The sequence below is a fragment of the Sinocyclocheilus rhinocerous genome, unplaced genomic scaffold (assembly GCF_001515625.1).
Source record: "Sinocyclocheilus rhinocerous isolate Xijiao unplaced genomic scaffold, SAMN03320098_v1.1 scaffold1696, whole genome shotgun sequence".
Classification (NCBI taxonomy): Eukaryota; Metazoa; Chordata; class Actinopteri; order Cypriniformes; family Cyprinidae; genus Sinocyclocheilus; species Sinocyclocheilus rhinocerous.
In genome coordinates, this window is record NW_015628374.1 from 293,061 (window position 1) to 303,959 (window position 10,899).

The window sequence follows — 10,899 nt, forward strand, 5'->3', positions numbered from 1 at the left end:
GATGAACTGAAAAACAGCGCAGATCGCTTGGCGGAGAGTGAAACTCTGATGCGCTCAGTCAGAGAGTGTTCGGCGAGTGAAAATATATCTGAGCTAAACTTATACTTAGCCTCCAACTCACACACTGGCGAGTAAAATCTGAGAATTTATTAGCAATTGGCTAATATTAGACATCATTTAGTCGCCCAGAGTGAAGATTTAGTCGCATATGTGAGGGATTTACTCGCAATGTAGAGGGTTGCTGAAAACCTTCATCTAAACACCTCAATCAGTCCGTGAAATGTCAATCAGTGTGGTGTAGACCTAAAATAATCATATTAACTGGAAAACATGAAGCATGTAAATGCTTGAATCCAACTATCTTAATCAGATTCAAAAACACCTTGCGCACCTGCACAGTAGGGGTGTGTGATATTTATCGTCTGCAAACATCATAATTGTTGTTTTAATGATATGCAATCTGACATTGAGTATGTCACTCACTTTGCAAAAAACAAACAAAAACACGTCTTGAGAGTCCAAAAGCATTGACTGTGTGATGAAGCCTATTAGAATGCAGTTAAATGACCCTATAATTCAAGTTATGAAAGCAAAAAATATCCCTGTGTATGTTTTTGTTTATTATATTTATATAGTTATGTAATATCACACAAGCAAGAGCGCCGTTTAATAAATGTGATATTAATTTTATACAGTTCATAGTTTTAATTTAACAGTTCAGCAAACAAGAAGTTAATATTGAGCGAGTTACGTTTTCGACACAATATAGTCTTTCAGTTCATATTAGAACATTTGTGCAACTTCAATCATTCCTGAATGAATGATTTTGAACGAATCATTTGAGTCAGTGATTCAATGAATCATTCATAAGGAGCCACTTGCTTCATTTGTAAATGACTCTGCTGTTTTGAACTAATCGTTTGAATGAATGATTCAATGAATAACTCATTAAGGGACTTGCTGCCACCTACTGGTGGTTTTAGTGTCATTTATTTATCCATGACAGGCCTAAACCAGCCAAAGTACCAGCACAAAAACACACTCAGCAAAATATTGTGTAATTATCTACAAAAATCCCAATACACAGAATTGGATTCTTTTGTATTGATAAAAATGAGTGCATGTAAACAATCCCTATTGTGTGTCCTATGCTAAATAATGCATTGGTGCTGCTGCCACCTGCTGGCTAAAGGCAGAATCATAGGTTTTATTCGTCAGTAAATCTTTACAGATGCTGCTTCATGGTTTGTCTTTGATTCTTGACCCAGCCTTGATGCTTTTTGTTTTCCAGATCAGTCTCGACCCACCCATTAAACAGGGTCAGACGCGTTATCATTTCCTCATCCTCCTCTTCTCCAAAGATGAAGAGCTCAGTCTTGCTCTGAACATGAGCGAGTGAGTACACTGGACTTTCTCTGTCTGTCCGAGGTTCACCGCCGCTAGCTTTGCTGACTGGATCGGTCTCTGTCTTCTCTAGGGACGAGGTGCAGAAGCGTTATGAAGGCAAGCTCAGTAAGAACATGTCCGGGCCGCTCTATGAGATTGTCAGCAGGGTCATGAAGGCTCTGGTCAACAGGAAGATCACGGTGCCTGGAAACTTCAAGGGGTAAAGCACACAAACAGATGCGCTTATAAAGATATTAAACTTTTTATGTTTCTTATTAGGGGTGGATGATATACTAGCATTATTGCATTTAGAGAGAAAATGAGGAATAACTCATTCAGAAAGGTCCATCCTTAATGATTTGGTCTTTATTTCATGTAGTAGTTTGTTTTTATAAAAAAAATATTTTTAACTTTTTTATATCTCGGGGTGTGCGATATTGAAAAAAATGATATCTATTTTGTTTTTAATTTTTGATAATTTGATAAATTATATTTTGCATAGTGTGTTTTTGTGCTGATGCATTGGCTAGTTTATGGATAAATAAATATGACACAAACCGACAGCAGGTGGCAGCAAGTCCCGGTCTTAATGAGTGATTCATTGGAATCATTCATTCAAATGATTTGTTCAAATCAGATGATTCATTTAGAAATTAAGCAAGTGGCTGTTTATGAATGGATCATTGAATCAAATGATTCGTTCAAAGCAGATGATTCATTTAAAAACGAAGCAAGTGGCTGTCTTTACGACAGTCATCTTGTCACAGTTAACATCCTCCACATTTCATTTCATTTAACTTCCTACCATACTGGAGAGAAAAGAAGTAGCTCGTTGATCTGCCAGTTGCGGGACTTTTAATGCGGTGAACTCTGCTCATATTTTCTGCATAATGATGCATTTAAAAGTTCACGACCAAATGGATGTTTATAAAAGTTCACATTGCTGTTGCAGATTAAATATAACAAATCAGATGATTCATTTAGAAATTAAGCAAGTGGCTGTTTATGAATGGATCATTGAATCAAATGATTCGTTCAAAGCAGATGATTCATTTAAAAACGAAGCAAGTGGCTGTCTTTACGAATGGATTATTGAATCATTGAATCAAATTATTCGTAGCAGATGATTCATTCAGAAACATAGCAAGTGGCCGTCTTTACGAATGGATTATTGAATCATTTAATCAAATGATTCGTTCAAAGCAGGTGATTAATTTAGAAGCGAAGCAAGTGGCTTGCTGCGTCTCAGTGTGTCTACTTATACTACGCCCTTAAAGTATGTACTCTTTTGGTGAAGAAAAAGTACACACTTTTGAGTGTAGTAGAAGAGTACTTTGGGACAAGCTATCACGTCACACAATTGCGTCTTTAAAGGACCGCTCTGTCGCAGCTGTTACACGCACCCTGTCACTGTAAACTGGCCTGTCAGTCATCTTGTCACAGTTAACATCCTCCACATTTCATTTCATTTAACTTCCTACCGTACTGGAGAGAAAAGAAGTAGCTCGTTGATCTGCCAGTCGCGGGTCTTTTAATGCGGCGAACTCTGCTCATATTTTCTGCATAACGATGCATTTAAAAGTTAACGACCAAATGGATGTTTATAAAAGTTCACATTGCTGTTGCAGATGAAATATAACACGGATAACAATAAATAAAATGCAATTGCCCCCCCCAAATATCCACACTTCAAAAATCGACCTGAAATATAGTAGAGCATCCGGGGACTTTTGGCCTACTCTTTTCAACATACTATGCTTTGGGACACACTTATTCTAATCTCGCATACTATTTAGGATGGATTGTATGAACATTGAGACGCAGGGGCTATCTTTACGAATGGATTGAATCAAATGATTTGTTCAAAGCAGATGGTTCATTTAAAAACGAAGCAAGTGGCTGTCTTTACGAATGGATCATTGAATCATTGAATCAAATGATTCGTTCAAAAAAAGATTCAGGAACGGAACACTGCAGTGTTGCTCTGAGATGCACAAATGTTCCGCTCCGGCTTTGATTGGAAATATTTTCATTGGCGAAACAGAAAAAAAGACAATATTGTGTCTAAAATGTAACTCACTTAAAATTAACTTTTTTTTTTTTTTTTTTTTTTTTTAAACGTCTTCTTGTAGGACAGAAAAATCATAAATGAAATCCACTGGCATTTGTGGAGATTTGTAATTTCCTCTGGGTTGGTGTCATGCTATCACAATCACAGCTGACAGTTTTGTTCAAAAACATTATATTATATTTTCCATGATATATATATATGACTATCTGCATGAATAATTTTCCGTTTTCCGGCTAACACCCTCTCTCTGCAGGACGAACCCTCACCACCCATTTCCACACGGAGAATTTTGTATAAAGTAATATCACATTTGCGATTGCGCTCGTGCTGATATTCGGGAAAACGGCACTCTTGATTGTGTGAAATTACATAAATATATCCAACCTTATAATTACAAAAAACAAAAAAAAAACCAGTAATATTTTTGCTTTCATAACTTGAATTATAAGGTCATTTTAACTGCGTTCTAATAGGCTTCTTCACGCAGTCAATGCTTTTGGACTCTCAAGACGTGTTCTTGTTTGTTTTTTGAAACGTGAGTGACACACTCCATAATGTCAGCTCGCATATCATTAAAACCACAATTACGATATTATTGTGAAAAATAAATATTGCATACCCCTATTTATACCAAATATTGTGGTTATGAATTGCTCGTATTACCCACCCCTAGTTCTCATATTTATAATATCGTGTCAAGTTGAGCTGGTTTCGAAGGTTTTCCTGATGTCGGTCTTTGTGTGTGTGTGTGTGTGTGTAGTCACTCGGGGTCTCAGTGTATAACGTGTGCGTATAAGGCGAGCTCAGGGCTGCTGTATCCTCTAGAGAGAGGCTTCATCTACGTGCACAAGCCTCCGGTTCACCTGCGCTTTGAGGAGATCTCCTGCGTCAACTTCGCCAGAGGAACCACCACCACCCGCTCCTTCGACTTCGAGATCGAGACCAAGCAGAACAACCAGTACACCTTCAGCAACATCGAGAGGTAAACTGCACCTCATCGTCACGCCTTTCACCACAAAGTGCTTTCTCTGCAGCACTTTGTCCTGAAATGAGCGTCAGGTCACTAAATCAGAAGATAATGGAGATCACCTCTCTTCTGTCTTATGTAGGGAAGAGTACGGAAAACTCTTTGATTTTGTCAATGCCAAGAAGCTGAATATCAAGAACAGAGGATTTAAAGAGGTAATTTCTGTTGTTTTCAAAACGTTTATTTTGGTTCAAGCCAAAATGCACACAAGTAATATGCTCAGTAGGGCTGGGCAATATAATCCAAATGGATTATTATAATTAATTATGGTTAAAAATGATATATCTGTATTCATGTATTTGCTGTGGGGGAAAAGTCAAACCTTTTTAAAACCAATTCTAGTCAATCCATGCTAAAATCATTTTTTTTTGTTAGACTACTGTTCAAAAATTCAAGATCAGTAAGTTGTTTTTTTCCCCCCAAAAAAAAATATATATTTTTTTACTCCACAAGGATGCATTAAATTGATCAAACGTGACCGTAAAGACACTTATAATTTTACAAAAAAAATTTTTTTTCAAATAAGTGCATTTCTTTTTTTCTATTCATCAGAGATTCTGAAAAAAGTCACGGTTTCCACAAACATATTAAAAAGCTCAACTGTTTTCAACATTGATAATATTCAGAAATGTTTCTTGAGCAGCAAATCAGCATATTAGACTGATTTCTGAAGATCATGTGACACTGAAGACTGGAGTAATGATGATAAATTCAGCTGCGCATCACAGAAATAAATTATATTTTACTATATATTCTCATAGAAAACAGCTAATTTAAATTGCAATAATATTTCACATTTTTACAGTATTTTTGATCACATAAATGCATCCTTGGTGAGCAGAAAAGACTTCTTTCAGAAACCTTTAAAAAATCCTACTGACCCAAACTGTTGAACAGCAGTGTATGTACACCATTAGAACAAATTCAGCTTTCTTCTGCTCCCGAGTGAGTGCGGGATTCAATTATCACATTATTCAAAATGCTGGTTAATAACGTTAATATAAAGACACATTGCACAATATCCATTTGCTTTCCTCTAACCTGTTCTGAGATGACTGTTAGTGATCATGTTTTGTTCCAGGTGTTGTGTGAGTTATATTGAATAGATTTTTTATTTTTCTCTGGCACACCCAAATGCACATGCGTTACATTGACATTATTTATCGAGCTGCTTGTGTGTGCTAGGGCATGAAAGGAGCAGACGGCTACAGCGACTCTGATGAAGACCAGCATGATGCTTACCTGGAGAGGATGAAAGAAGAGGGCAAGATCAGAGAGGAGGGAGACGGCAGCGACGGATCCGAGGGCGATAGCGGTACTGACACGCCTCTACTAAAACACACAGCGCAAACTAAATATATAGGGTGCTTTTCGCTTTTTTTAGTTGGAAAAATAATAAAAGGAGTCATGAACTGCATGTTCTCAGAGGTCCACTTTTATTTAAATTTTTTGGGTAATAGGCTATTTTCTATCTTGTTTTTGAGGCTCTCTGCAGAACAGTCTGTTTTTATAGGCGGGGCACATTCAAGACTCAAGTAAACGCCCACTGCTGTGATTGGCTAATAGTTTTGCATATTAAAATTATACTTACTCTAAAAAAAAATAACGGGTCGTTTGGATTAAAAATGTATAAATACTCCGTATATATCAAGCAATCTGGAACGGACAATGCAATAGTGGTAAAAACACGTTTACTCACACTTCTGTGTCGTGGCATTACTGTTGTATGTGTGAATCGGTGGGCGGAGCTAAAGAGGCGGTGATGCAGAAGTAGGCGGTGATCTTCTGCAGAGGCGGGCTTTCGTCCCACTGTGATGTCATAATGTGACAAATTCCAAAACGAGTCGTTTTCTGAGCTGGGTTTCAATAAAAGCTGTTTTTGAACTAACAAGAAAGTTTTGAGTTCTGAAACCTATAGGATGTTTTTATAGTACACTGACCTGTTATATATATATATATATCAAAAGATCAAGGGAGATTTGATTTCTCAGTTCGTGAGCCCTTTAAGGAGGTGCTTAACCTTTCACAAAATGTTGCATGTCATGCATGTTAAACTAAATATTAAATGAGCTTTTTTTTTTTTAAATATGGTGAAAATATGATCAGAATATGGTTTACAGCATTCTAACAATACAATTAAACATTGCAATTAAAAAGAAAATGTATAAAATAAAAATGAATGGGTAAAATGGGTGCAGATTTAGTCTGAATTAAACCATTCTTGAGCAGGTTCGTTTGCAGTTATCGGCTTAATTCCACTAAATTCAAACAAATATATAAAGAAGATTATTTGTTTGATTATATTTCTTATGATAGCATTATTTTGCTGTAGAAAGTCTAAATGATGTAATTCTTGTTTGTCAGGTTTTTTTTATAATGGGGGATATTTTGCTGTAACAGTTGCACATACAATATTTATATATATATATATATATAGTATAATTAAAATTTTCACAATTATAGGGACAAAAACTGCTCATGCTCAGTGGTTGCCTCGGATTTTAAATGTAAAGAGCACAAGCAAAGCCTTAGTTTATTTCTATAAAGAGATTTCTTTTATTTACATTTACTACAATTTTCAAGTTATTTTACATATTTCAATTTCACGAAGAAATGTGCCGCATTTTGCCTAAGAAATGATAAAAGGCCACCTTTTCATTTATAATTTGTCTTAAATCTCATTTTGTTGAAAAGAAATTGAGAAAATCATCATGAAATCATCGTATCGTGAGTTGAGTGAATCGTTACATCCCTAAAAATCCTGCTTTTTCTACAAACAGTGATTGAAACTGGCTTTATGTTTGGTGATCATTTAAAAATATTAAGAAAACTATTACTAAACTATTATACTATAAGTGGAATCTCAGCTCGAAGTGTTCTGTTGTTAATATCCGTTATCTTCCTGTAGACGAGTCTTTCAACCCTGGAGAAGAGGATGACGACGTCGCAGAAGAGTAAGGGATTGAAAGCTTTCTTTCCCTTGATTTTTAGATGTGCGAGTCTCTCACTGATGATATGATGCTGTGTCTCTGCAGGTATGACAGCAACGCTTCAGAGAGCGACAGCGAGGCGGACGTCGCAGACAGCGAGGATGAAGGCAAGAAGAAAAAGCCTGAAAAGAAGCCCAAGAAAGTGGTGAAGGAGAAGAAAGAGAGGAAACCACGGAAAGAGGTCAGATACATATACATATCAATATCTCATGAATGACAGCATGCATGTTAAAACTGTTCAGAAGATGACACCCGAAACAGACACGACTTTATTGACCCTCTCTTTCTCTCTCTGTGGCCAACAGAAGAAGGTGAAGGACCCCGGGGCTCCGAAAAGGCCGATGAGCGCTTACATGCTGTGGCTGAACGCTAACCGAGAGCGAATCAAGAGCGAGAATCCTGGGATATCAGTCACTGAAATCTCCAAGAAGGCTGGAGAAATGTGGAAACAACTGGGCAAAGACCGGAAAGAGGTGAATTAAGATCAGCAACCAGAGAGTCTTCACAGCCCCTGTTAACTCTTGCCCCGCCAGCATTTATTAATATTTAGTTTTATTAATATCTGAACATGCAAAAGAAAGAACAGAGCCTCTGCTTTTAAACAAAACAAACCGTTTTATTCTAGCGTCATGCATTCTTTTTATATCAACTCCTGAATGTGGGTAAGTTTCATGAAAAAAAGCATAATTTTGAATAAGAATGACTAATGACGTCCGGATCAGAACATAGATGCAGTCGATCGCTTCATCGAAACCCAAAGCTTCGCAGTCCTAAACCACTTCCTGTGTCGACATTTCATTCGCTAACATTAGCCGGTTTTGATTTATGTGCTGTTTAATATTTGAAGATGTGTAATAGCGCCTCCTACTGTATAACAGTGAAAACAGATTTATTTAAGTCACTTTTTCATCAGTAACCAGTGATTCGATTTTAGTAAAAGCCTGTTACAGTTCTGTATGCAAATACTGGTGGCCATAAGATTCATTAAAACATACATTTCTTAAATTTTTTTTTTGAATCCAATGTATAGCACATCCATAACTAAAGCGGTTTTGAACTGAATTCATTGCAGAAACTGTGTGAGGGAAGTCAATCATTAATGCCTATATTTTCATAATTTTGCCTTTTTCAAAAACACATCATGGATATCTGATGTAATCCAAATGTAATATTTGATGCATGGAGTGTAGTTTTCAGGAGTGAGCGCTGCAGCACCGAAGACATTTATTAGCCGCTTACTGAATTATTAGTCTGTGGTTGGTTTTATTGTGTCACAGACGGATGATTGAAGCGTGAACTCCTGATGCTGTGCTGTGACCGTCACCTGAGCGGTTTATTTGATTCAGCAGTGCATTCAGCTCAGTGTCTCTCCCGTGTTTCACAGGAATGGGACAGAAAAGCGGAAGAGGCCAAGAAACAATATGAGAAAGCCATGAAACAGTACAGAGAGAGTGGAGGAGGAGCGGCAGCATCTGTTACTAAGTGAGCAAACGGATCTAAACACGCACACGTTATATTAGAGTCGTTTTATATTTTAAAGCAGTTTTGTACAGTGTACTTTTATGTAAAAGTAAAATTTGCACATTGCTTAAAAGCAAGCATTACATCGAAGAAATGGTAAGTTTTTTTTTTATTTAAAATTTATTTATTTATTTTTTGCTCACAAATGTTGTTTATTTGATCAAAAATACAGTAAAAATTGTGAAATATTATTAAAATTTTAAATAGCTGTTTTATATATGAATATATATTAAAATGTAATTTATTCCTAATTTGCACATTGCTTAAAAGCAAGCAATCCATCGAAGAAATGGTAAGTTTTTTTTTTATTTAAAATTTATTTATTTTTTGCTCACAAATGTTGTTTATTTGATCAAAAATACAGTAAAAATTGTGAAATATTATTAAAATTTTAAATAGCTGTTTTATATATGAATATATATTAAAATGTAATTTATTCCTGAGATCAAAGTTGAATTTTCAGCATCATTACTCCAGTCTTCAGTGTCACATGATCTTCAGAAATCATTCTAATATGCTGATTTGCTGCTTGAGAAACATTTCTGATTATTATCAATGCTGAAAACAGTTGTGCTTTTTAATATTTTTGTGGAAACTGTGATGCATTTTATTTTTCAGGATTCTTTGATGAATAGAGAACAGCATTTATTTGAAATAGAAATATTTTGTAACATTATAAATACCTTTACTGGCACTTCTAATCAATTTAATGTTGCTAAATACATATTTTTTTTATCACTGACCTCAAACTTTTGAACAATAGTGTACGTTACAATGGTTGTTACCTGCAGCTTTAAGTTGACAGTCATTGCTTGTGCTTTCAGAGAAAAGAAGAAGAAAGGTGGAAAGGTGGAAGCCAAGAAGAAGAGTGGAGGAGAAAAGGAGACAAAGAAAGAAAGCGTAAATGAAAGCTTTAAGAGCAAAGAGTTCATCTCCAGCGAGGAGAGCTCGTCTGAATCTGAGCACGACAGAGGCAGCAAACTCAAGGTGTGCGACTGACACGTGTGCTCTCGGCTTCATGAGTTATTTACATCTGCATCATTTAACCTGCTGTATCTGTCACAGGCTTCTGAGGAAGAGGAAGCTGCGTCCACACCCGCCAGCTCAGAGGAGTCGGGGTCTGACTGATGATCACTGACAGCACAGAGACATTTCCACATCTCAGGTTTCACAGTGAATAACCGATGGCTACTCGGACCAAGACTTTCTACTGCTGTGCCTGCAAGCACGTGTTTTTCCATTCAGACTGAGAACCTGGAAATAGATGGGTAGCATGTTTCCATCCGTCATCAGTAAAGCTCTCAGATCTGTTCTGTTCTTTTCAGTTTTGGTAGACAGACATAATGCAGGGAAGGGTAGATAGACCTGCTTGTAGAGGGTTTTGCCCTCTTTTTATTTTCTATTTTTTTTTGCCTTTTTGTTTGTTTTTTTTTCAAAATGGTAAAACTGCACTTCAGTAAATGTTTGGTTATTTCGATGACATGTTTTGTACTTTAAACTATCAAAATGTTCACTGTTTTGCAATAAAAGGTCAGTGAGTGATTCAGTGCCCCTGTGTGTTTGTGTTTGTGTGTGTGTGAGTGTGTGTGTGAGTGAGCGAGTGTGTGAGTGAGCATGTGTGTGTGTGCGTGTTTGTGAGAGTGCGTGTGTGTGAGAGCGTGTGTGTGTGTGAGCGTGTGTGTGAGAGTGTGTGTGAGAGAGAGTGTGATCGTGTGTGTGTGTGTGTGAGAGAGTGTGATCGTGTGTGTGTGTCTGAGCGTGTGTGTCTGAGCGTGTGTGTGTGTGAGCGAGAGTGTGTGAGCGAGCGTGTGTGAGATTGTGTGTGTGTGTGTGACGGTCATGTGACGTCCTGAGCGAAGATAGTGAAGCACGCTCAACAGAAGCGAATGGTCAATCTATTAAAT

General features: G+C 36.9%; 1 protein-coding gene across 2 annotated transcripts in view; it reads left to right on the plus strand.

Moving 5' to 3' along the window:
* The window catches only part of ssrp1a (structure specific recognition protein 1a), a 22,661-nt gene extending 12,106 nt beyond the window's left edge, over positions 1-10,555 (plus strand). For both annotated transcript variants that reach the window (XM_016549422.1, XM_016549421.1), the window contains exons 8-18: positions 1,292-1,395; positions 1,478-1,606; positions 4,218-4,439; positions 4,567-4,639; positions 5,670-5,799; positions 7,393-7,438; positions 7,520-7,655; positions 7,780-7,947; positions 8,859-8,956; positions 9,820-9,982; positions 10,061-10,555. In XM_016549422.1, coding sequence (XP_016404908.1) covers positions 1,292-1,395; positions 1,478-1,606; positions 4,218-4,439; positions 4,567-4,639; positions 5,670-5,799; positions 7,393-7,438; positions 7,520-7,655; positions 7,780-7,947; positions 8,859-8,956; positions 9,820-9,982; positions 10,061-10,123 — 1,332 coding nt within the window. In that variant the 3' untranslated portion in view covers positions 10,124-10,555. The remainder of the gene's footprint in view (positions 1-1,291; positions 1,396-1,477; positions 1,607-4,217; positions 4,440-4,566; positions 4,640-5,669; positions 5,800-7,392; positions 7,439-7,519; positions 7,656-7,779; positions 7,948-8,858; positions 8,957-9,819; positions 9,983-10,060) is intronic.
* The last annotated feature ends 344 nt before the right edge of the window (positions 10,556-10,899 follow it).